This window comes from Athene cunicularia, assembly GCF_003259725.1.
Source record: "Athene cunicularia isolate RWA chromosome 1 unlocalized genomic scaffold, athCun1 chr1_part2, whole genome shotgun sequence".
NCBI lineage: Eukaryota > Metazoa > Chordata > Aves > Strigiformes > Strigidae > Athene > Athene cunicularia.
The window spans coordinates 58047112-58074184 of NW_020799092.1; the positions used below are offsets into that span (position 1 = coordinate 58047112).

The 27073-nt window shown below is 38.1% G+C and overlaps 1 protein-coding gene across 1 annotated transcript in view; it reads left to right on the forward strand.

Annotated features, from left to right (window-relative positions):
• The first annotated feature begins 11977 nt into the window (after positions 1 to 11977).
• Positions 11978 to 27073, forward strand: part of PTPRZ1 (protein tyrosine phosphatase, receptor type Z1) — a 102618-nt gene continuing 87522 nt past the window's right edge. The window contains exons 1-2 of the mRNA XM_026867995.1: positions 11978 to 12023; positions 13382 to 13447. Of these exons, the coding sequence (XP_026723796.1) occupies positions 11978 to 12023; positions 13382 to 13447 (112 nt within the window). The remainder of the gene's footprint in view (positions 12024 to 13381; positions 13448 to 27073) is intronic.

Consider the following 27073-nt stretch of genomic DNA (forward strand, 5'->3'; position numbering starts at 1 on the left):
CATTTGACCATTTTACATATGGTCATTGAAATCTTACACATTGTACTGATTGTTTCATCCTGCTACCCCTTAGGAATTAAATTTGCTTTTCTTTGCTAGACTCTGTGGTATAGCTGTATTTATATATATATATATATATATATGTATTATTAGGACTCACATTTTTTTTCTGGTATGGAGTCAGCTGTATGTTCCTCTCCTCTCAGCAGTTTTATTTTCCCCAAGGTGTTCTCCAGGGCCTAGAAGTTTAAACCCTACTTACTCACTCAAGGAAAGGAGTTTTAGCACTCTGTTCATTTTCTGTTTGGGCCTGCACCCTTAATTGGAAGCATTTGTAAGAAAACAGGCAGTGAGAGAGCTTCCAAGTCTATATGTAAACTTCCAGGCTGTCCCCTATTCATAACTCTGCATTACTAGGCGTGATGTGTAAGTCAGGCTTCCTCCCTAGCACAATGGCAGAAGTGTCTAAATGGCTCTAGGATAAAGCGTCCTAATTACATGCCCAAAGAATATTCACAGAAGACACTTTGAATCCACCCTATTGAAGTTTTTCCCCATACCATAAAACCTTTATATAAATATTCATAAGAGAGGGAGAGACAGTACGACACACTTCACAGGCTGCTAATTAATGCCTTTACCCAGGGTTTTAGTGGTCTACACCTAGACCAAGGACAGGTGTCTGTTTGCAGCGGGCTTTGAGGATTTTGAGAGTCTGCAATGGAAGTTCAGTGTTAAACCCCTTTCTAGAAGTAATTCTTCATCACTTAAGAGCCTAAACCCCTTAGTTTTGTTGGGAGTTGAGATCCAAACCAGCAAAGAGTTTAGGCAGGTGAATTTCCAACGTGGGAGTGACTTTATCAGTCCTCGTGTAAATTCACAAATCACTTTAGGTGCTTTGAAACCTCCTTACAAGATTAAGCATGCTCAAACCATTAACTCACTGTACATTTTTAGATAAAGTTTTCCCCTGATTCTGGTTGCTGATAATTGACAGAGCAATTCGTTACTTTATTAATTGGCAATAAAAATAATTTAATCTTGGTAGATGAGTCATTGCAATTAACTGAAAGCAAATTTAATAGGTACGTTGTATTTAATTTCTTGATGTTACAGCATTTAGTTTGTAGTAAAAATTTGCCAATTAATCATAATGCCATTCTCAGGCTTCCTGATTTTTGTTTCAAAGATTTAATTTCTTACTGTTAGAAAGTCACAGTCAATTTGCAGTTGCTTATTGAGTGTTGACAGCTGACTGCCACAATATATGAACTTTCAGTTGTATTGAACTAATCTGAACCTAGGAGGATTGCTCCAGTGAGATTCTCAGTTCAAACTGTGTTATACACTTAGTGTAGGATTGTAAGTAACAAGAGGTCAGAACCTCCATTTTGTGGTTCAGTGCACAAATTAAGGCTTTTCACTGAGTGCTACCACCACCTGAGACCTGGGAAAAGGCTTTTTACTCTGTTAGTGAAAGGTTGGATTAGGGGAATGGTTTTTGCAGTAAGGTGAAATTTCACGTTTACAGTGATTGATTAAACCATGTATCTATCATCTTATGGGGCTATTATTTCCACATTTTAGGTCAAACCTTGTTCAACTAGGTTTATGTCTGCTGACAGAATTCAACGGGGATTAGAACTGAAAGAATATGAACTAACAAAACAGTGTTGTGGTGTTTTTATCTGAAATCACAAAGCTGTATTCTGTCTCCTATTACTGTTATGTAAAATGTGCTTAAATATATGAGGAGGATGGGCGGGCAAGGGATGTACGCCTGTATGGTGGTTTTGTGTTATCATTGGGATTATATAGCTTCCCAGGCAGATTTACCTCCCCCCTCCAAGATGAAGGTCATATTGATTAAATACAAATGAGCAAGGTACATGACTGTATAGATCATGCAAATATCTGATCAAAACATCTGAGTCTCCACTTCCAAATGCTATTGCTGTCTGAATTCCAAAATCACCTGTGAAGTTCCAGTTTTGTGGGTGATGTGGGACAGGACTAGGATGGGAGTCCTGTTTCCCTCATGGTACTCTCTTGAACATACATAAAACATGAGACAGGATTTGACTTCAAAACTATATCAAATAGTAGATACAGCATAGATAATAAGGTACTGAAGAGAATAAAAAATGAAGTCAAGAAAGGAAATGTGAAGAAAACAGATTTTAAATTGCCATGACCTTACCTTATTTGACATCATATTTATTTTTTTTTAAAAAGCTGACAGAGTAAATAAATCAAGTGTTAATATTGCTATAGTTAGCTACCATGAACACCTCCAGTAGCACCCTTTTGTTTTCAGCAGTCTGTGAAAGTAAAAATATTGTTCTATAGAGTAATATGACACATTTGTGTATGTTTGATGAAGCAGAGGACCAGATACTGACCATTTGCTTTTCCAAACAGCATAAAATAAACTGGCTAGCAAGAGCCTAGTGTGAGCACTAAGTGCCTGGACTGTATGAAAACACAGCTGTGGTGTGGCTCTCTATTTACATAGTGCAGGATTTGGCAAATGTGGGGGAAAGCCCAGACCATCCACTTCCCTGTGGAGGTACCATTCTTCCATAAATCCTCTTAAACCCAAGATTAAATCCGAATTCCTTAAGGAACATCAAGATATCCCTTTTTTTTTTTTTTGTATTCTTTTAACTTTATGTGATTTATTTTCCCAAAGAAATCATAGGAAACTAAAATGATGTGTGATCTGTTCATACTGACTTACAAATTTTTGAAATCAAGTTCAGAATTGCTGGCGCGAAATGAGTTACCCCAGCAAAAGCAGGGGCCTCATTAGTTGAATTTGGGGCTGAGTGTCCTTGGTAGCTGTAAGGTCTGGATGAGGGTTGTGGGAACTGCAGCCCCATCCAACAGCACCAGTCCCCCAACAAATAGCCAGCCCTTTCCCACTGCTACCACCTCTGAACAAAGCTCAGAGATCTGGGAAAAACTCTGGTTGAGTGCACTAGAATTTTTTTTTCTGGATCTGTGTGACATGTATCTCTTTTCCAGTAATTTCTGGTTTTAGATTGTGGCATGGTTAAAGTCCATATACATTCTAAATATGTTGGTGTGAAATCTGTTAGTATTAAACTGTCATTTTATGAGAGTTTAAGTCAACAGTTAGGTTTGGCCTATTCAACAGTGAGTTTTCCACAGGCTTTTCTAAACAGCAGGAGTCAGATTGAAAAGGGAAACTTAGGTAGAAGACAGACACCCAAGTTCAAAGTTATCCAAGTCCTAAAAATACTGAAAAATAGTTGCCTGACTTCACAGATACCCCAGTTCTTAACCTGAAAGTCTCTCAAAATGCTTAAAATTCTGCTTTAGAGTTTTCTGAGAATTTCTCAGTTTGGAAGTGTGGAGCAGCTTGGAGCCTACTTCGTATCTAAAATATACTTCTAATTTTAAAAAATTAGTCATCTTTTAGGCACCCTTTCAAAATGAAATCTTGTCAGAACGTGCTAAAACACACATTGATAGTGTTAAGCTCCATATGAGGTATTACCGACACTTTCTCCTTTTCATGGACATCAGGAGATAGGTTCCCTTCCTTCCTCTGCCTGGGGAGATGTGAATCTATGTGGCAGTTGCTCCTCAAGAGCACCCAAAAGGCAGATACACACTATCTGCAGGAATAGGAGAGAGGGTACTGCTCTGTGCAACTCGTGAGGGGAACCTGAATGGGGTGGGAGAAAACACCATTGGCCATGCGAATCTCTAGTCCCACAGTCAGAGAAGCTGCAGGGAAGGAGGGAGCATTCATTTTAGTTCCTCCCCTCAGTGTATTTTGAAATACAATGTTATGAATTAATTTAAAATTAATTGCATTTATTCAGATTATTTTGTCTCTGATCTCCCTTATTAATAATTCTACTATGTTCATAAAAAAAACCCTTTTTAAAAAAAAAAAATTTCCCAAACCCATACATTAAGTGTCTTTGTTTTGCCTTTGGTTTGTGTTTTTAGCATGCCAGTGTTTGTCACATTTTTCTCTGTTGTCTCTAGCAATCACGAGACAACAGGTTTTCTTTTTCAGTTTATTTTTTTTATGCAATTGTGTAAGTTTTCTAAGTTATGTAAGTTGCAATAAGGAAATGGCTAAAGGAAAAGAGTAAATATGAGATTTATAACATGACACAATCATAAGAAATTGCAATATGTATGCGCATATATTTATATGCCTCTTTTTGATAGCTATACATATATCCAGACACAGCTATGCATATATATAACATAATTGTTAGGTTTTGTCAAAAAATGTCAGGTTTTCATCGTATTGTTTGCATTATGTTTATATATTTGTTATCAAATAGAGACACATAGGCAGTTGATATCAGGTGTCCATGATGAGTTTTGGATTTTTTCAGTCTTGATGTTGTGAGTGTAGAGCTTCCTCAAGGGAAGGCTTTATAAAACGTACACGTACATGACTTTATAAAATGTATATGGCTTTATAAAACGTATGTGGCATAACAAGAATACTTACACAAAAATTATCCAGGGTAACCTCTCTCTTCCCCTTTGTTATTCAAAAAAGAATTGCACCAAGACATTTTGAGTAAATACCTCCCTGAAGCAAAAGAAGGTACTGCTATCTAAAGAACCACCTTTTAAGAAACTTACTGTAACAGGACTGGAGGGATAATGTTGGAGTAGAATTTGCAATTCCAGCCTCGAATAAATGAGAAAGGAAAATATTTAATAATTAAAGACTTCATCCTTTAGAGAATATATTTCTCTCAATATCTCTTCCACCAGTACCTTCATAGGATTCAGCCTAAGGCTGTTCATTAGGGTCCACCAGATTATTTTAACTATTGAAATAGTTCACAAAAGAGATAGTAGCTTGACTTCACAGTCCCTACTTTGCTACAAAGCATTTATTTCAGTAAATGCTCCTTTGAGATGATGTGCATAAGGTCTACTCTCAAGAGTTTTAGATATTGCCCAAACTGTAGACCTTTACTGATCTGTAGATGTTAATATTAACAGGCAGAGAGGCATTGGAGAAACACAGTAAAGATTTTAAAAAACTTTTCCAAAAGTCAGTTAAGTGTCAACTCTGAGATTTTGGGTATACGAGTTAAATTTGGTTTATATTTCACTGCACTTCTAAAATGTCTATTGTAATATTTCTTCTTTGTTAGGAAGGGTTTTTACACTTAGGTACTAAATATAAGAGGCAAAGCCCATATTCTTCATTCCTAATTATATTTATTACAGTTCTTAACACGCAGTTTTGCTAGAAATCTGAATCATAGAAGTTTGCCTGTTGAGTACTCAGAACATTTGTGTTGGTTTAGGCCCTGCCAGGACCCGAGACCACGTTGCTGTTGTCCCTCTCCCACCCTTGGGCTGGACGGGGCAGGGAGTGAGATACAAACCCCGGGGTTGAGATAAGGAAAAATTTAATACTACACTGTGTCAAATAATAAACCGAAAAACAACAGAAATAATAACAACAATAAACAGTAATAACAATGAACAGGACAAGAGACATACAGAGATATACAACAAGGATACAGCAGTCCCATCGTGGGTACCGTCAGGGACAAAAGCAACCCCAGAAACTATTCCTGTGCCTGGGCACCCGGACCTGACGTCAGCATGGTATGGAATAACCCAGCTGGAGCTCCCTCCCCACTCTGGGGAAACTTAACCCTATCCTAGCTGAACCAGGACAACATTGGAGAGGATCATTCAAATAAAATTAAATTACCATTATTATTGATGTTTAAACAAAGTCCAGTTCTGTTTTAATTCTACCACTTTCCCACTTCTCTGGTACTGCTAACAGAGAAGTAAATTAATTTTTAAACTAAATGCTTATGGTTTCACTGACTTCATTGAGGTTTTGTTTGTTCATGTCTGGTCTGGATTTACTTTATATGATTCCATGAATTTACATGTGGTGCATTAAAAGGTTATCTGGGTATGGGGAAAGGACTTTGGGTAGCAGCAGAGTTACATGAAAGTGTGTCCTAGGAGTCACTGCTTGATACCTGTTTTTTTTTATAGCAGTTCAAATTTCTATCGTAAACACCATTTTGCCTTACTTTACACATGGGACAATAGTGTAACATCTTTGGGGAGATTACAATCCTTCCAAGTCCCTTCTGGTTTTGACTTTGCACACCTTTTTAGGTGCTTCAGCAGCAAGCCAGCTTTTCTGGGTTACCTAGTTCTGTAGGTTCTTAAATTACTGAGGTATCTTTGTGTTTAGCTCAAGAGCTTCACATGCACTTAATTTCACTCACTTGTGCATGTTCAGAAATATCCATTTGGAAAGATAAGCACCACTCTCCCACACAAAACCTGTACTGTCAGCTTTGTTTGAGTGAGCAGACACTTGAATGCTACTTCGGTTACCAGAGAAGCCTTAACACTTACTATAGCCAATGCTTCAGCTAACTGCTAATGTGTAGGAAGCTGAAGTCTATCAGACAATTTTGCTCCATCTGCAGATGATGTCTAGGTGTACAAGATCACAAGTGGAAGGAGATATATAACATTTCCTACTACTTTGCCTGTAGTCAGAATGAAGGTGGAAGCAGGTAATTTAAACAGATTGGATCATACCCCACGGTATCCTGAGATCCCTCCCACTTTCCACTGGCTACTTAGGAGTTTCAGGGGCCCTGTAAACCCCAGGCATGTAAAATTCAAATGGGGTAGAACATAAATTGGCCAAACTGAAGTCCTTGTTGCTTTTGCATATACAAATATTCTGGAAAATTGTGATTAAATGTGATTTATAAACCTCAGCTGATACTGTAGGAATTAGTCTTTTAATTCATGGAACTATTCACTGTAAAGTTGTAACAGGTTAATTAACCAGAGTGCATATTAATACTCTGGTGCTTAATGATAACTGCTTTTAAATTAAACCAACTTACCTTTTTCTTCTTTTCTTTTAAAGATTTAAACACTATTTCTGTTAGTAAATACAACAATTGTCAAATTGTAAGAGGTCTTTTGTTTTGGCTTTATATTCAGTTCAGGGAAAGTCTCACTTTTTCAATCTGTACTGGAACGAACAACCTACACTCAAGCATAATGAAAGGAACTGATTCTCTTTATAGACACCCGAACATCTACTGATGCATAAAATAAGCCTACACAGAAGGAACTGTGGGTAAAAAAAAATGTTACTATTTTTCTTAGGCTGTGAGAATTCTCAGACCCATCTTGACAAAAGATTTAAACACAATGACTTTCAGGGAGAAAGAATATATGAAATTGTAGAGGTGGGTTATTAAAGCATTTTGGTGGTTTTAAGGATTTTGCAGATGCCATTACAAAACTAAATAAATCCATAAGAGAGAGACTTTACTCAGGCAAATGTGGATCATTCTCTCAAAGGGATTTATAGATAGCTCCTATCAGTTGGAACTTCAAGACTGTTAGCAGGTTGTGCTCTGAATCTTTTCATTTCCTCCATCAGTATAAATCAAGAATTATTTCAGTTGAGGCAATGAAGCTACTCTATCATAAGATGGATGAAAGGTATAGAAGTGGGTCCTGTGACCTTCCTGTCAATGAAGGAGCTAAAATAAGATGATGATTGTTGAAGAAGCAGTCCATTTATCATCAGAGGTGATTTTGCAGTTTTAGCTGTGTTTAAGGTTCTGTGTTTACTTTCAGAAGTAGAACCTGCATAATAAATGTCTACCCAATCTATTTAATTGTGTTCTTTTCATATTTGAAAATCACTGAGTATCTGTCTTGCTTTTTGTATCTTCTTTTTTTTGAATTTATTATTATGCCAGTTTTGCGGTTTGTCTTTCTCTCTTTGACTTCTTTGCAGCAACTTTGTCTGGTGTCCCACTTCTTAGCCACTAGCCATGTATAGATCTTTTTTCAGCTACCCTGTATAACCATTGTTCTTATCATACCATTTCAGTTTCTTCTACAAGTTGTAATTCTTCTCCAGTGATGAGATTTGTGTCTTAATCTAAAAATACAACTTTCAAAATGTTTTACAGTGTATAAAAGTGCTGATGAAGAGTAGAGATAGTAGATCAAGTAGGGCATAAAGACTGAGCTACCTCCCTCTGTTTGATTGAGCAGCATCCAAGAAATTCACATGTAGAAATAATCTGGTGCATCTCAGTAGCCTTCAGTTGAGTTGGGTCAGTTTGTGAGGTGGAAAATCTGAACCTTGGTGAATAGTCTTGTCCTTCTAAACAGTTCACTGGGCAAGCACAATAATATTTGAATAAAAAAATTTAAAACTACTTTGCTAGTTCAAGCCACTTGTCTAATATCCTGTCTCTGACAATAACCAGTAGCAAATGCCTAGGCAAGTGCATTAAAATAGGACAAATATACAATAAGAATTTCCCAGTATAATCCTCCCAATTTCATCAGTGGACTTAGTGAGCCAAAAGTGGTGTCACTGTGTTTAAAAGGTGTTTGTGGATTTCTCCATGGATTTTAAAAACCTTTTCAAAACCTGAGTAAGCTTCTGGTATTCATAGCTTCCAGTTTCTGCAGATTGCATAATAACGGGTGTACATAGTAGAGATTTCATGAGACACAATTTATTTAAAACAAGAACTTATGTATGTATCAAAAATTATCACTTATTTTCAGTCATTGCTCACATCCTTGCTGGCATAAGAGCTTCTGAGCTCTTCCTTGGCCTAAGAACCACAGGTTAAATCCTGCCCATGTAAATTGAAATTCCCATCAGTTATAATACCAACACAGCCTTTACCTCCATGACATTGCCATTATCCACTTATACTAGATGAATGCTTATGACTTTAGAACCTGTCCTGTTTCTTCCCAAATTAGATTTTGGGACAGGAGAAAAATATCAAGTGACACCTGACTTCCCATGACCAAACCATGTTGGCATTCTAAATGTGTAGTTAATAGTGCCTACACCTGCTGTATATACAGAACATCAGTGCCCTGTTTGTAGAAAATCTCACAAATGCAGATGTTACTTTGTGTGTAATGTGTCCAATGTGTGTCCAATGTGTCCCAATTCCCATAAAGAAATGCCAAAATCTCCTAAATGCTGGCTCCACTGCAGGTGCAACTCACAAAGTTCAGACCAAGTGGAGGTAAAAACACAAGGAGGTTGTCCTTCTGTCCTCTTGAGTCTAGCAGCTGCTGTCCCTTGACACTGTGGTGGCAAAAAGGACAGGCATAAAAGGCTGGTAAAATTACAGCATCCTGGTATAAATGACAGTGCCACATTATGCCTGAGCTGGTATCCTGCATAGCAAAGCAGCATGTTGAGTGCAGCATCCCCGAACATAACTTGTGTCTCAGGCACTGTCCTCAGAATACCCTTTATACCAACGCTTACGAGAGGAGGCTCTGGTGAATACTAGGGGCTTGTTGCCTCAGTATCTCTGAGAGGATTTTCCCTGACAGAATTCCGAGGTTTAAGGTTCCATTTCCATTTCTCTGACTCATTTTCATGACACAGAGTGCCAAGTGAAGAGGGTCTTCCTCACAGACATTTCTTTCTGGTAATCATTAAAGCTATTCATTTTTTACCTTTACATATGAATAAATACACACTGAGGATCAGAATGTTTCATTCGCAGTAGTAAATCAAAAGCAACTCAACTGAGGCCAGTAAGTGTAAAAGGAATATCAGACTCATGTCAGAAGTAATAAAACCTGGTTATTTATAATTTTTAAACTGGAAAAAAAAATATGTACAGGAACTTATTAGTCCTAGCACTATGCTTTAACCAGAAACCCATCTTATCATTTTGCCCCTATGACTGAACATGAGACAAGTCAGACACAAATGAGTCAGTCCCTGTAGTGCTAGGACGTAATAGCCCCTGAAACAAAGTTACCTCTAGATGAACCTCACAACCAAATGTTATCCATTATTCTTATCTGCTAATTAGTAAAATCTGTATTACCATTAGCATTTATTAATTAGTATCTGATCATTAATAAAATATGTATGCTCACTAGTGAAAGATGTAGCTTAGACAAAATATAATCAGTAGTGAGTATGAAATGTGCGAATGTGTATCCAACTTCCCTTGTTTAGCCTTGTTCAAGGATGAGAAGCCAAGTGTTTGGCCTTGTTAGAAACTCCCTTGGTTCTCCTCCACAAGCCCTGGCCAGGCTTTGAGTGGAATCCAACAGGAGGATGAAACCAGAAATTTTCTGCTCAAAGGAAAGTGCAAGTCATTCCGGCTTGCTGATTTTTGGTATATAAGGCTGGGCTCTCTTGCTCTAACTTTTGATACCTCACCTATGGCTGGATGCACCACGTAGGACTTCCCACTTGCAGGGAAGGGTTGTCCAAATCCTTGCTGTAACCGGGGCTCCCCAGCAACTGCAGATGTGGATGTTGGTAATGAATGCAAGTGGTGATGTATCTTTCTTAATCACTGTTCTCCCCGTCGTGTAGTAATGATTAGGTGCATTACCTTGCTTGTTCTTATTTTCTGTGATTAACTGTATGTAGTGATAATCAAGTGTACTATTCTGTATTTTTCTTATTGCTTATTTTCTGCATTACTTGGTTATATCCTTTAATTATTAACAGTAAAATAAGCCTACTCTTTTCACTCCGGTGTCTTAACTGGCATCCTCGATCATCAAAGCAGTCCCACTACCCCTCAGGAGCAGGGAAACATTTGCCAGTGTTATTCCTGACTTCATGGGCATTGGGCACTGGGGTGCACACTGTTTGGAGAGAATGTAAAAGGAAACAAGTCTCACAGCCTCAGACAAAATACTGGCTTTGAAGGAGGGTAGAAAAAGGGAACAAAAAGCATTTAATAGTATCTTGCATGTCTCCCTGACAGCCATAGAAAGATAAACTTAAAACTTTAAAACGTGATCCCACAATTAAACTGCCTTGTTCTGTGAATAAATCAACAGTCTATGGAAACATGTTCCACAACTTCCTGGAAGCAGAAGAGAATATTAAGGATTTTTTTTTTTCTTCATAAAGTAGCACCTCAACCAGTAAAATTCAAACTATTTTGGGGACTGGCTGGAGATGTCAGTCAATGTCACAGGAGTCATGCTGACTGTCAAGCTGATCAAACTCAACTATCAGTCTCATAGATTTACATATAAATCCACACATTTGACATCAGTTTTGCCTTCTCATTTGTGAAGATGTTCTCATTATTCCTATATTTAAATTAAAATAAGGAATTTAAACAGAAGTACCTGCTATCATACCGTGAGCAAAAGGGATGTCAATTTATTGACTCTAAATAAAATACTATTTTTAAACAAACTAAAATATTTTCCTTCCAGTTGATCTCTACACTGTTAGCTGGTCTGTACTGGCAGTTTACAGAGCAACACTTTATAGGATGCATGGTTGTATTTTACCAGGGCAGTTTACAGAAGTAGCGCAAGGGAAGAATTGCTTCATTCACTCGTCCTCATACGCTCACAGCTTTTCTCTGACACCCGTGCTAGCTAAAATTCTTCAGTCGCTTCCTTCCCCAGATGAAATTTGCTTTCCTTCCCTGATTTTCCCACGTATTTGTAGTGGAAACAAGTCCAAACCCACTGACTATCCCTGCAAATGTGATAAAGTGCATGGCTGTGAGTGTGCTGTGAAGGGACTGTGAAGCACAATAGGTGAATAGCAGAGGAAAGAAGGTGTATGAACTCCTAACGTCTCCTGGCATTTATAAAGACTTTTCGTAAGATTTACTGGGTCTATAAGTGTGTAATGCACCAAAAAAAAGTGAACCTTGCCCCTTTTTTTCTTGTTCATTGAAGCTATCGCTCCTTGTCCATCAGACCTCCATGTGGAATTTAAAAAGTGGTGGGACACTCTCACGCCCAAACCCTTCTTAGTTAGCATATGAATGCTCAACTCATTGTTTGAAGTAACAATTAGAAGGACAATGGATAAAGGAGGAAACTGGAGACAGCAACTAACACCTGTGAATCAGAACTTAAACAGCTTTCTTTTACACAATTAATTAAAGAAGCAGACACAATGCACATTGACTTGAAAATGTGGTCCAAAGACAATGCTGGTGCATGTAAATCCCTTTTCAGTTCCATTACTTAAATGTGAGGTTTGATCTTTTTGTAAAAATCTTAGCCATCGGTGAATGTTGCAAAGTGTTGCAAACAAGGGTGTTTTTTTTTTAGCTGGGAGGGAGAAAGGGAAGAGAAAACGTTTAAGGGCAATCACAATTTAGTGGAGGAGGCAGAAGTCCTGATGAAGTTATTAAAACACATGGATTTCAGATAGGTAGCAGAAAGTCATTATTAGACACAGGCTATTTCTAACCTTGCAAGTAGGAATTATGATTTAACATCCTGTAATAAACTACTACATAAATTTCTGCATTAAGGAAAAAAATGGATGCTATGAAACTGTTTCTTTAAACTGTATTACAGAATGTGAGCAGAATTCTGTGGCGCTTTCTCAAGGAAGTAATCCATGTATGTGCCCAACATGCTCATATGCAATTATTTCTTCAGTAGGCTATATTGTGCTTCTCTAGACCAGTATTTAATGAAGCTAGTTAACATTGTGACTCTCAAAATGACAGTCTCACAAAACCTGTATCTACAGTTTACCTATACTAATAAGTATTAGGGGGCATAGTCATCTATTTGCTCACGTCAGTAGTGTTGCTAGAGTTGTACTGGCATAAAAAGGATAACAGTGAAGGTTATTCAGTAGTCAGAATCAGTGAGTATTTATACAGTTAGAAATTTCTCTCCAGAGAAATATAATGCAATTAAAAAGTATCTAATATCTAGCTTTCTCTCTCCATAAAGTTTATGGAGATACAAGTAACTTCACATACTTCAGCTATAATGTTGCTGATGATAGTACAAAGTGAAATACATCTTTAGAATATTTTGTTCACTATCTTTAAATAGTATCTATTACAAAGTTAAAGAAAATATGTGAAGTCCTGAACACACTGAAGCAAAAGTTTAACTCACATTGACTTCCAAGTAATCTAGATTGATTCTCTCTAAAGGATATTAGAGAAGATAGTTTCTTCAAGGGGAAGTTGTGTTAATTTTAAAAGGGTTGTGATGAAAAATGGAAAAGCAGAAAGAAAGACAGAAATAAAGGAGGGGTGAGAGAGAGAAGAAAGAAAAAAAGGTAGGAAGGAGAGAGAGAAAAGAGAGAGAAAGGAAAGAAGGAAATAAAAAGAAACTGAAATGTACTTGTTTGCTTTGTGTCCTTTGTTGATGGTATTTCTATTCTGTTTATCCAATAATGACCACTGAAGGTCCAAGATAAAGACAAAGTAAATAATTAATCAGTAATTAAAACAGTGATTATCATGTTAGAGGGGGAGTATGTCATCTACACTTTATGTTCCTGTTAAGCTTCCAGTTTTGATATTGTAAATTCATTGCTATTTTGCAGATTTGGTGTACGGATACTATAGACAACAGCGGAAATTAATTGAAGAGATTGATTGGTCATATACAGGTAAGCAAAACTGTCTATTGAAGAACTTCACTTTGATATTTTCATGTTTATTGTTACAACTTCAAGAGTCTGTTATGTCTGTATACCATTTAACGTATGCCTATACAATTACTAAAGTAAAAATGCAGGAAATGGAATCTGAAAAGCTGCAGGAACAGCAGGAGAGACTATTTTAATTTCTCACATCTGTTACCTTTGGAAAGTCTTTATTCTTAAAATCTTAACCTGAGACATGACCTACTTGATGAAGGCTGGGCCAATAAATTGTTAGATGCTCATTTATCATCTGAATATTACTGTTCTGGCAAGTTTTAAAAGCAGACAGAAAGGCTGAAACAAGGCACAGCACATTATGTGGGTAAGAACATATTCCTATACCGCATATGAACTCCTGCGCTTTGCTCCTGAGCACCTGAGCATCCTTTCCAGGTTCCCCCCTGGTTCTCCTAAAAAAATCAGTTATTTGGGCTCTCTCATTTGCATAAGTAAGAAAGATATACTCTTAAATTGTGTACAACCTTTGCCTCATCACAGAAGGAACATGAGAAATTCACAGTTAGCCTCCTAGATTCTTCTGTAAAAGACAAGCCACTTTCAGTAATACTGAAAAGGTAGCTTGTCCTAAATGATAGGCATATTTTACCCAGAATATAAGACATGGCTTCCTGAGGATGTGCATAGACTCTTACATTTTAAATTATTTAAGTCCTGTTACAAACCCCACCAATTTATGAAAAGCAGTAAGGACTGACAAATTTCAGTCATAATTGCTTCAAAATATGTTCCTGTAGTTAAAGAAAGTTACACCATTCTTTTTTCTTTCACTCACTCTCATTTTCGAGACAGCTTTTATCTTCCAAGGTAAAATATATCTAACAAGTTTTGAGCCTAGAGAGAATTGAAACAGGCTAGTCATAAACCCTTCAAAATGAGATTTATAATGAAAACTCACACACATTGTACTGCAAAATCCAAGCATAAGATCAATCAGTACAGTATTTCATGTTCAAAGTCCATCAATTTTTTAATATTGCAGTTAGAGGAATGCAGGGATAAACCTCCAGGATTACAGGTGACCAGAAGGCAATTTATGAGTTTACTTTAAAGAATAGCAAATGGGTTTTGCACAGGATATCAGAGGATAGAGCTCTTCCCTAGGCTGCACAGAGCACCCACCCACTGTGCAGCTGCTGCAGCATCCACAGGTCATGTTTGCTGGGTATTTTGGATGGCAAAACCACAAAGACTCTGCAGGCCAGAGAATGCAGACCTGTTGGTTCTCTCCCTTAACAAGTGAGATACCTTTGTGTAGTGAATTCATGTGCTTTGCCCTACTGACTGTACTGTTGGCAAAGCCTTTCCTCCGTCTAGACCTATAGAGTCAGGTGCTTGTGATGCATGGCATGGCTGAATTCGAGAGGAGCTCAGCACTGTGCGCCCTGCCCCTGCAACCTCCTGCCTCTGCAGCATCCTACCCCTGCTCCTGCTGCCTCACCAGGCCCTCTGCTGAGCAGCCTCTGTGTGCCCCCAACACTCATGGGGGGGGGGGGTGGGTGGTTGCATGTAGATCAGCTACTCAGTGTCTAGCTCTGGCACCTGTATTGTGAGCCATGTGGTATGTGGTGCTTTCCCGAAATACCAGGCAGTGGGTTCATGGCATAAAAAGAATACACAAACTTAGCTTTCACTTAAAATAAGAGAGTCTTCCTAAATGTGAAGAAAAATTACAGATTTTAACATTGTGTGTTGGAGGCACAAAAGTCTAGGGGCTGAGGCATGTTGATTTTGGTCTCATTCATTTATTATATCATTTGTTTAATTTAATCTCATTATTTTATTGCTGGGGCAAGCAATATCAGGTACTGTATGTATAACTACTATACCTAGCTCAGACTTAGGATTTTGAGACATAGACTAACATGCACATTTCTGAATGGATAATCTATGCTTTTTCAGTACATCCTTTCCTCAGACACCAGTTATATTCTTCTGTCTTATAACCTGCACACTGAAAGACCTGAAAAATTAGCCTGTGTGTGCCAGTGAAGCGTTGAGTGGGACTGGGGATCCTGCAACCATAGAGTTTAATCCACTATAACTAAGAAAAATCTAACTGGCTTGGTAAGGTAATATGAGTTTGAGCAGATGTAATTCTCTATATCAGATTACAAACTTCAGATACATTAGCTACAATGGGTCAAGACACTCCTTTACTGGGATGATGCTGTGAGATTAAAATAAAATGGAAGTAGAGAAATAACATGAATCTTATCTGCTGAAATAAATTTCTGAAGGTGAAGTTTCATAATAAAGCAATTTCACATACTGTAAGTTAATGTGAGTCATCAAATTTTGATTCTTGGGTAAATGTCTAATGAAGGCATAAATGTTACTGGAAACATTTTGTAGTACTTCTAAGGGTTGTGCTTTAAGCCATAGACAAATCCTGCATTTGCAAGCATGAATTTAGTTTTTTTTGTGTCCTGACTTTGCATATATTTTCATAGACAAATACAGTGTTAAAAAAGTTGAAGACACAAGTGCTTGCTACAGGTATATCAATTTTTTTCAGGAATAAGTGGTTTCTCAGGCTAGTTTATTAGTAAAATTACTTTATTTTAACCAACTTTCATTGTATTTTTCATTAAAACAGTGATAGAAATAAAAAATGTATGATCTCATGAATATTTTCAAATGATGTCATATACTAAAAGTGAATCCAACCATTTTTGTTGCAGAAAAAGCAAGTGTACTGAGAAAGTTCATTTCCTCAAGTCAGTTACATACTAATAGATGACCAAAGATCATTTAGACAGCATTTAGCTGCACCACTAAGGTTAGGCAATCACATATTATTTCAGCCATAAAGTGAGCAATATGAGCTTCAATTATTTCTCTATCATAGAGATGAAAGATTAATTTTTATTGATGCTTTGTTTATCTGCATTGTTTTTGCCAGAAGAAATTATATAAGTCTAGTTTCTGTTTGGCTTTTTTTTTTTTTTTTTTTTTTTTTTTTTTTTTTTTAACATGGCTGGTTCATTATAGTCTATGAAATCTTCAAGTCTCAATGTTCACGTGTAGAATTATCAAATAATACCACAAAGAAGTATTTTTTCCCAGTGCAATTTCTTTCTGTTGCAATTTCTTTCTTTTGGGATTTGGGTTCTTGTTCACAACAAACAAGTTATGTGGCTTAGGGGAAAAAAACAGCTGAATTCTGTTAAAAGCAAGAAATTCTAAACAGGAATTACAAAAGCTGAGGGTTTTAAAAAAAAATTTAAATTGAATTTACAATGTAAATGAGTAGCACAGCCAATTCAGTGTTCTTTGTCTCATCATTCAGGAGTATTAAGTTCAGTTTGTTCTGCCATTCATTATGTGATACACTGATAGACAATTGCCATATAAATACTGGCAACTCTGATCTTGAAGAAAGGGTGATTTTAGTATAAATTGTTGTGTCTCTGGGTATTCAAAGAACAATTTTGTTGTTTGTAAAAAGAATATGAATCATATTTCCTTTTACTTTGGGGGGAAGCACCAGGAATCACAGAATCATTATGTAATTCAGGTTTGAAGGGGCCCTTGGAGGTCATCTGGTTCAACCCCCTGCTCAAAGAGGAGCGAACGTCAAAGGTGAGGCAGGTTGCTCAGACTTTGTCAATTAGTGTATTGAAAATCTCCAAGGAGGGAGACACTGCAGCCTGGACAGTGTGTTCCACTGCCATTTTGAAGAATTTTTTGCATTTATCCAAATGCAGTAGCTCTTACTGTAACTTGTGACCATTGCCTCTTGCCTTTTCCCCGTGCACTGGTCTGTAGATTGCCTTTACATAGCAGCAGACTTCAGTTAGGTTCCTCCTCTTCTCTCCAGCCTCAGAAAACTCAGATGCCTCAGCCTCTCCTTGTTCCTGATGTACTCAAACCCCCTGATCATCACAGCAGCCCTTAGGTTGTTAGTATCCATCTTATACTGGGCTGGGGAGAAAGTCAAAACTGGATTCCACATTCTTCATGTCACCTTACTAGGGTGCAGAAGAGGGAAATAGTCACTTCCCTTGCTATGCTTGCTATACTCTTGCTGATGTAACCCATTATGTTGTTAGTCTTCCTGGCTGCAGGGACACACTGCTGACTCACACACATCCTATCAGGATAATTAATTATGATATTTTCAGGTAACTTTTAATGTGTATCTCAGTAGTAAAACTGGGCAGTACATTGATGATGCACTTCTGGCCCTTGCACCAATACTTTCCACAATGACAATGGCTAAATTTAATGGCTTGGTTTTGCTCCTATGTTGAACATTGAACTAATCTTGTTAAGCTTAAAATTGTTAACATTCTGTGTCTAATTCAACACCCGCTGGAGATATCCCCCTAGTTTCATTCCCTATTACTATCACTACACAGACAAAACTGATGTTGTCAGATATCGATGCCTGTAGTTTGGCTCAGAAATTAAAATGGCCTTACAGTGCTTAGAAAATGTAATTCTCTTTCTTGTCCAAGCAAGATCTAATTTTTTATTTTCAAATGTATTTCTATCATCTTTCAGTACTGAGGAGATTCTACTACAAAGTCACTCCTCATAAAGTTTATAGTAAAGTAGGTTGTTGCTTATATTGATAATAATTTACAGTTGTGTTGGTTTAAGCCCTGCCGGGACCGGAGACCACGTTGCCGTTGCCCCTCCTCCACCCTCAGCTGGTCAGGCTGGAAGTGAGGCACAAACCCCAGGGTAAAATAAGAAGAAATTTAATACAACAGTGTGATAAACAATCTGAACAACAACAGTAGCAATGATAACAACAGTAAACAGTAATAACAGTATACAAGACAAAAGATATACAGAGAAATACCGCAATGGTTACAGACAACTTGCTGGTGGTGCTCCCCATCACCAAAGCCACAAAGGAAAAAGAAAGTTCCTGCGCTCCCATGCCTGGACCTGACATCAGCATGGTATGAATAACCCACCTAGAGATCCCTTCCCCCTTCTCTGCTGGGGAAACTTAACCCTATCCTAGCTGAACCAGGACAACAGTATATTTTGCTTTTCACTCAGCCTAAAAAGTGATCAAGGATCTGCAATACCTATCTCAGCTGTGGCTCAGGAGAATGATTTTAACATTGGTAGCTGATTCTACTTACTCTGTAAAATGTCTGCTGCTTCTATTACCCCACAATTTAATCCAGGTAAACTGGAAGGTTTCAGGCTCTTGCCTCATCCTTACCCTGTCTCCCTATTGAGCAGCCATCTGCTGGGAGGATGGACAAGGTCAGGCCTACAGGTGTTGCTTTCTGTCATGCAGCTGCAGTAGAGAAGAAGCTGTGCTGAAGAGTGTTTGTGTGGGTGTGAGCACCTGTGCATGCTCCTTATGCAACAGCTCCAGGAGCAGGGCAAAGGGAGCTAGAGCATAGAGGTGTGGGGTCAGGGTCCTATGCATTGCAGGTCAGGATGGAGTATGATAGAGGAGCCATTTCGTGAGACAAATCCTGACAATTGGGCTGTGTGGGAGAGCAGGAGGCACCAGCTGGAAGTGGGATCCAGGAGCTGCCTGCTGAACCAACTGATTTAATGGGTAGTTCTACTAGACCAAACTGAAATGTCTCCAAGAGAGCTCTAGCCAAAAGCTGACGACATCTCCTACCTTCACTGGCTGGATAAAACCATGCTCTGGGGAGGTAATCATACCAAATTAAGTTCAATTTTTTCTTGCTAGCTAACTACTATGGCAGTATCAGCATAACTTTGTGAGAAGATCAGGTCTTTTTATCACCTTCTGTGAAATAAATCACTTTGTGGTTTATATTCACCAAGTATAATCATGACTGATGTGCTAAATCATTTGTGATTAATAAAGAAAAGCCTATACTCTTGGGCTCTGTTGGTTTCTCAGTAAAGGATGCAGCATAAGAAATCAAAATAACATGCATTCTTTGATTAACTCACATAAAATAGCTCTGCAGAGGGTCTTTTCTAGTAGACCTTACGCTTCAGAGGCTGTCATACCATTTCTTGCGTGATAGCTCATTGCGTGTATTTACATCTCCCAGATCATAGTCACTCGTGGTTCCAGTGTTTTGTCACTAAATTCACTGGCTCATTAATTAAAAACCATATTACATTATTAAGGTTTAGGGAAGGCTGATGATTCAGCATCAGAAATTACAGTGTTACGCATCTGTTCACATCAAAGAGACAAGGTGTCCTCAAGCAAGAAGCTACATGCTGGCATTGCTGGACATAGAGAAATTCCTTTAAAGATATCTCAGTGTACTGAATCAACAACACAAAACATGTTATTCGACACAAATAAGATATGTATTCAGTATATTTATGAATTTTGAATTCATATGAAGTGATATAGTTTGGAATAGTCTGTTTCAAACATTCTTTTCAATCAGGAGAGCTGATCACTGAGCAGTAGAAGGCCACTTAGCAGCAAAGTGCAATTTATTTAGCTTTGATTCAGTCAATACTTGCAGGATAAACTGAGTGGAAAAATGTTGCAAAGGGTTTTTGGGCAGGAGGGAAGAGAATTGAACCCCATATTCATGGAATTTTCAAAGTTGCATGCTTCTAGAATGGGTATGAAGAACCGTATGTTGGTATTCATATTTGGCTCACCACTGGTAAAATTACAGCATTTTTCTTTCAATAAAGATTTAAGTGATCTGTTTGCCAGAGTTTCCTGATAAGGAGCTGTGATAAGACCTGTTCCTTGTGACATTTCACTTCTTTAATGCTATAAACAAAGGAAACAGCTGGGTCATTTTCAGAAACTGCACAGCATCTTATTCTGAGCATCAACTAGATTATTCAAATGCAGGAGGGTTGGTTTCTGAGGTACAGAAATCAAAGGATGAGGTATTTGCATAGTGTGGCACTGCTATTTTGATAAGGTCTGGCCAGGGGTCAGAAAGATGTAGAGACTACCCATTAAGTAAATGTGTTTGGAAATTAAAAACTTTTTTAGAAGTGCTGTCTTTGGGGATACACCAAAGTAAAATGATAAAAAGCAGATTGTGGATATCTCACAGTAGAATACAGCCTCTGGTTAAGCCCCTTTGCCCTTCAAAACGATTGTAAAAAGTATCCTCGTGTATATACTACGGAATGATTTCTCAGTGCGTTCAATCTATGCTGCAGTGGAAAGGATATGTCCTCGAGGAACATTTGCTTAAAAAATGCAAAGATGATTACTTTGAGATCATCATCACCTCCATATCAATATGATTTCTGTATCTGTGAAGCTTAGAGTCCAGCAAATAACTACCATTGCTTATATTTACAGAAGGCCTTGCTTTACTCACCTGCTACAGCCTATCCATTTAGGACTTACAAACAATTTTATGCAGAAGCTATTCTGTATTTATAATAGTTTTGGGTTTTTTTTCTTATTCTTCAAATCCAATTCATTTCAGTATGCATAGTTTGCTGATATACTGAAATAAGAGCAATAATTAATTCTGTGCAATGTACTCAGAAATTTGAAACCCTTCACGATCTTGCTGTAACTCATTAATTTAGTTGTAAACAAACCTTTCTAGATCGTTTTTCCATGGGTCAATAAGGGTTAAAGCAGTCCTCCGAAAGGCATGGTTAGACAAGACTTTGTGGCTAGGATCTCAGAGAGAAGGAAGATAAGGGTAAGAGGATCCTGAGAATGAGGGAGCAAGAGGAGCGTGGCCTCCCCTGTTGACAGCAGAAAGCTCTCATGCAGGCTCCGGTGCCCCTGAAGCCAGAACCACCACAAGCTCAGTGAGCAATGTGTGCTTGGTATCTTGCAAGTGTGCCTGACTTAGTTAAGCAGAGCGTAGGAGGGGGGGCACTTACTGTTTCAATTTCTAAAATTTGAATGCTGTGTTGCTGCAAATTATTGTAAATGAACTTAAATTACATTTTCCTGGTGTACTTTGGAATTTCATTTTCAAATGTTATGACCTTTTTGTCCAAAAGTAATAATTTTTCCAAAACTTTTCAATTTGAGAAACTAGAGAAACCTATCAACAATTCTATTTTGGATGAATCAGCATTTGCTGAAAAAATCCCCTCTAAACCAGTGAAAAATCCTGACCTTTCTAAAATCAAGTTGTAGAAATGGCACAGTTTCAGTTCCACAGGTCTGCCCCTGCCATGTGTAAAGCATGTCACCTCATTTCAGAGGTAAAAATAAGCTTCTGCTTATCTTCAGCTGAATGTTAGAGCCAGCCCAGTTTGTAGCTTGGTGGCTGGACCCTGTCCTCTCCTGTGAAGCATTAGCATGGTTGTTGCATTTCTTTCTACCTGCTCACTCTTAGGTAGTCCAGGAGGTTATGCAGATGTTGGCAATAGCTAGTTCGATCTGCAGGCTTGCTGTAAGTGGTGGTAATTTGTGATAAAGAAGGTAAATTATCAAGGGGCAGAAATCATTTTGATTTGTATGCAGAATACTTTCTGTTAAGCATTTCTGAGGGATGATGTGTGGTGTTTATTTATATACAGTTCATTTATATGCAGTATCATGACTTATATTGGCACAGTAACACAGTTCCAAGAAACCTGAATTATACAGAATTATACAGGAGTATTATACAGTTTATTATTTCCAATGGGGAGATCCACTCTAGGAAGTTTTCCCCCAAAAATCCATGTTTGTTTCTCTACCAGGGTAACAAGCTTTCCACACCACCCTGAAGAAATAGTGGGCATGTTGAAAAGCTGCTTACATCAGAGGAAGTATGTAATCCAAAATTAAGGCTCAGTGCTCCTGTACTTGTCCTTGGATTTCACAGCCTTTCTTCCCTTTGCCTTTTTTCTACAATTGTGGTGCATATGAAACCACTCTTCCACATTTAAAGTCATCCCTTCATGTGGAGAAAGCCTGCTGAAAGCTGCCAAAGTATATAATTGTTAATTTGCAGCAGTCCACAGGACAGTGGCTGCGGCACTGTGCATCCACTAGATTTATCAACTGTTCCCTCCATTATTTGGTTGTAGGATCATAGAAGTTCAGTTCTGAGCATCTCTGTCAGCTGTGAAAGGTGCACAAAGTCCTTTTCATGAAAAGCCAGCTCCGGACATCTAGCTGCATACATATTTAGCTAGTTCTTGCTATACTTCAACAGTTGTGCTTACAACAAACTCCGTATTTGTCCTGTGGCAGCCACTTTCTGTTCTCTTCCAAGAGCTTTCTTTATGAGAAATTAAACTATGGCTTGATCTGATATTGCCTGGTATTGATCCTATTTTAGGAGCCACAGAAACAATTGACTGTCTTCTTCCATTCTTTATCATAGATGCCTCATGTAAGAGTTAAGCTGAATGTGGTGCTTCTGTCAGATTTACCTGATGAAAACTGTTAACCAGAGACATTTTTAAAAGGAAGTTAAGAAAATTAGGATATTAAAATGGAAACACAAAGACAGGGTCAATGTGTTGCGTGCTGGAGAAAAGAGGTATGATTTATATGTAAGGACTTGTAAATCTGTTTTCAAACTGTCACGTCCCGCTCAGATGAGGGGAGCAAGTGACTCAGATTTGCAAATCCCCAGTTGGAGCAAACAACAAGTTTCCAAGCATTTATTAATTACCCACAATGTATTAATTGAACACACGATAATTGCAGAAGTATATAGCAAGTTGTGGCAAGCAATACAATATGCCTTTCATTTCTTGATGGAAGAAAGAAAAGAGGGAGATAGAGGGGATGGGGGAATACAGATCACCGGTCTGGGTTCCTGCGCTGATCCCACCGGCGAGGGTTCCAGGAGGCAGCCGTCTTTTTTGCTGGCATCTGTCTTCTTCACTTCACTGCTCTCTCCAGGCTGGCCCCCCCCTTTCTTCTTCCCCCTTGATTTATACCCACTTTCCTTGGGTCTGTCCCCTAGGTTGACTCACATACCTACGTATCCCATGTACAGGGAGGAGTAAGGTGTTTCATGGGATGATGTAATTAGCATGATCATGTTAGCCTTCATTAGCATATTGAGGGGTGTTAACTTTAATATGCGTTTCATGGATAATGAAGCAAAGTTCATTCACCGGCCACATGGCCCTTGAAATTTGGCCAGGTGCCCCAGAGCAGAACTGTCCTGTCTCCAGAGACCTCCCTCCTCCAGCTGCATGGGGCAATGTTATCAGCTTCAACCTCCACAGCATGCACCCTGGGACTCATAGTTTTGTCTTGTGAGTGTTTGAGACATTTCTTCAATCAGCCTCAACTTTTGCTTTCCCAGGTTGTTTTTCCTGGTTTCTCGCAGGCCTGGTTTCTTGTCTCTCACACAAACTTCTGGTATTTCCCTAGCTGTGTAAGGAGTCACTTCAGGGCTTGGGTGCATGGTCATAGACTGACAACAATTATTTTTACAGAGTTAATGGCAAAAACAAGCACAGAACAACAAAAATCCCACCTAGCATTACTCCACCTGAAAAAAATATCCAAACAAAAAATACTGTTGCTGAAGTATTTAGGAATACTGGATCAATGGTCCGTAAGTTCTTTTACCTCAGAAAGACTGGATTTTCTGTCTGCTTGTACATGTTCTGACCAGTTTGCATATACACAGAGGAGTATAATCAATCTCTTTTTTTTTCAGCTATATTTTTTCAGTTTTCAGGAAGGCAAATATTTATGGCTGGAGTGCTAGTCAGTGAAATACTGCAGTCAAAGAGGTTTTAAAAATTATTACTCAAATGCATCCTCTTGAAAGCTAGCTTTATAGTGTATGCAAGTTATGTGTGAACAGAGCTGTCTGAATAGGAGCACTAGCACATTAGCTCTTTAATCTGTATTTTACCTGCTTTCAGAGTATCCAGAACAGATCAAAGGCGACCAACACAAAGACACAATAGACGATATGTAACATGTTTCCTTGGGCAGGGAGCACATATTTTAAATAAGGCAACCATTCATTTTCTTCAGCTGTAAGTACCCACTTCAAACAGATTCAGCATGATATTGTAACTAACCTCTACCAATACGTTTAACCACCAAGGAGACTTGCCAGTCCTAATGCGACCATATGATGTGTATCTGATCAAAATGAGAACAATACTCATTCTCCTCTGCATAAAAGGAACTGATGATAATCTGTTGCAGTGACTTGATCACACATCTGAAGTTCCCTTTGAAATCATTTGTTTTGTCTAGGAAGCTGTGGAGCATATGCTAAAAAGAGCTTTTCTGGATGACTTCCTGTGTCTTCTCACTCCATCCCTTTCTTCCTAGCCTTTCCATTTGACACTTTTTGTCATATTGGCTTATTTCCTCTCTCATGGTGCTGCCAGAACTTGTTTCCCTTAAGCATTATAAAATTTGACTTTTTTCCCACCATCAAATGATTATATAGGGTCTTGCGGCCTCCTTCTTCCTGACATTCATTAATGGCTGCACGATGTAACTGTCAGTTTGGCACTTTATCTCCTATGTTTCCAGGAGAAACTCTTTCTCCTACCAAGTAACTAATGGAGAAAGAGCTGGCTAAGTCTTTCCCTGACTATCTTGCAGTCTCTTCCAGCTGCCTTTTCTTAAATGTCAGGGACACTCTTCAGCGTGGTTACCATGGTACATTCAGTTGGCATGACTGCAAAGGTCCACAAAAGCAGCACACCCACTGCACATTTTACGGCAATATACAATGAGGGAAAGCACTTACCTGCTGTATCACAATTAAATAGAACATAGCAAAGGGCGCTTTTGGGTACATACTCTGTATAAGACTGGCCCCAAGTTGGTACCATAAAAACCATCAATCAATTAAGAATATTCTCTTTGTCCCTCTGTAGTGTTGGTGTACCTGTAGATGTTGTACAAGCTACCTATATAAACTTAATGATGAGCTTGCGAGCTCAACAGGTCAGTACATAAATGTAAATGCTGATGAAGAACGGTGATATTTACACTGGGCTATATTCATTAACTACCTTCTATAAAAAGATTTGAAGGTGTTTTATATTTCCTTATAATTTATTATTCAATCTGAAACATTGTTATTAGCAAAAAAGCTTTTCTTTGATGTGGCTTCCTGGTGTGAAAGTCAATACAAATAAAGTACATCCTGCATCCAGCCATTGGAAACCATTATTTTTTAAACCTCAGGTTATAGCTAGCAGCCTGTAGACAGATTTGTAGCTGAAATAGCAAAACCCTTTTTAAAATGCTGATATATTTATAAACTTGCTTTGAAATCCTATGCAACTGAGCCATATTGTTGTATCTAAAATACATCGTTCACTTCATAAACAGATTTCAAACATAAACATGAATAAATCACTTTTTTACAAATAATAAGATTTTTCCTTCTTTTTCTGTGTCCCAGTAAGTTCTGTTCCAGTTATTTGTTTCAGGTTAAGTTGGTCATATTCCGTTCAACAAATGCTTTGGTAGAATGGAAACTCATTGCATCAGATTCAATGATCACGGAGAGAAGAGCTTTGAACTACAGTTACCTTGGTCTGTCCCTTTGATAAATGTTTCATAGAAACAAAATATTCTCCCAGTTGCTCAACTTTAGCCCTTGTGAATGAAGTCAGTAGAATTTTCCACTATGATTTAAGTTCCTTTCATTGAACTGCTCAGGTTTTTCTTATTGGGACCAGATATGGATTCCCCAACTCCAGCACTCTGCTGTTACAAGCAATCATACCATCTAACTCTTGCATAAAATTAATCGAACTCTGTTTTAAAAGTAGTCGTGATATTTTGCTTCATAGTTTCATTGAAAGACTAACTCACTCTTTACTTCTAAACCTTATCTGGATTTCCAAGCTAGCTGTATTAGCAGACCTTTGAGGTCATCTGATTCTTCTGATAAAATTGGTGGGTTGGTTTGATTTTTTGAGAGTTCTTTTCTATTGTGAATATTTACCTGCACTGATATCCCTCTCCTGTTCTTTTTTTTTTTTTTTTTAAATTAAACAAAGATAGTCTAGTCTGTTGTCCCCTTTTGATTATTGCACAAGCTTTTTCTGCTCACCCATGATTCAGCTAAAATTCTTTTGTCTTCAACATGGGTGACCAGCATCTCATGCACTTATACCAGATGAACTGTCCCCAGGACTTCATGCAGAAATATTAACACTTTCCTACCTTTAATAGGAGTTGTTAGGTTAGTTTCAGAATACACTTCCCTTTCCATCATACTGTCTCTTTACAGTCCTCAGACTATCAGACATGGTCTGCTTCTCCTCCTCCCCCATGTTTTTCCTATGGTGAGATTCTCATTAGTAACAAAAACTCCCACTAGTAGTCTCAAAATGTATGATTTTACAAATTACATTGTTAAATTTCATGCCACTTTTACAACTTCAGTTATCAAGGTCAGCTGTTTTTCACATATGCTATACTGGACCTCCTTGTGATGGCATGTTTTCACATGTCATGTCATCAGTAGGTGTAATTAGCAGAACCGAGAAACTCCAGAGTTACCCACACACCCACAGCCTACTACCTCCCATTTATTGATGCTTACTATTTTTCTCTTCTTGTATTTACTAAACAAGTGAAAGTACTGAGCTGTTAGATACTATGGTAACAATTTTGGCTATTTACTGTTCTATTCAGCACAATTACACAATTTCCAGTTTTTCAATTACTTCCAGTTCCTTCCTCCCTCCCTCCCTCCCTCCCTCCCT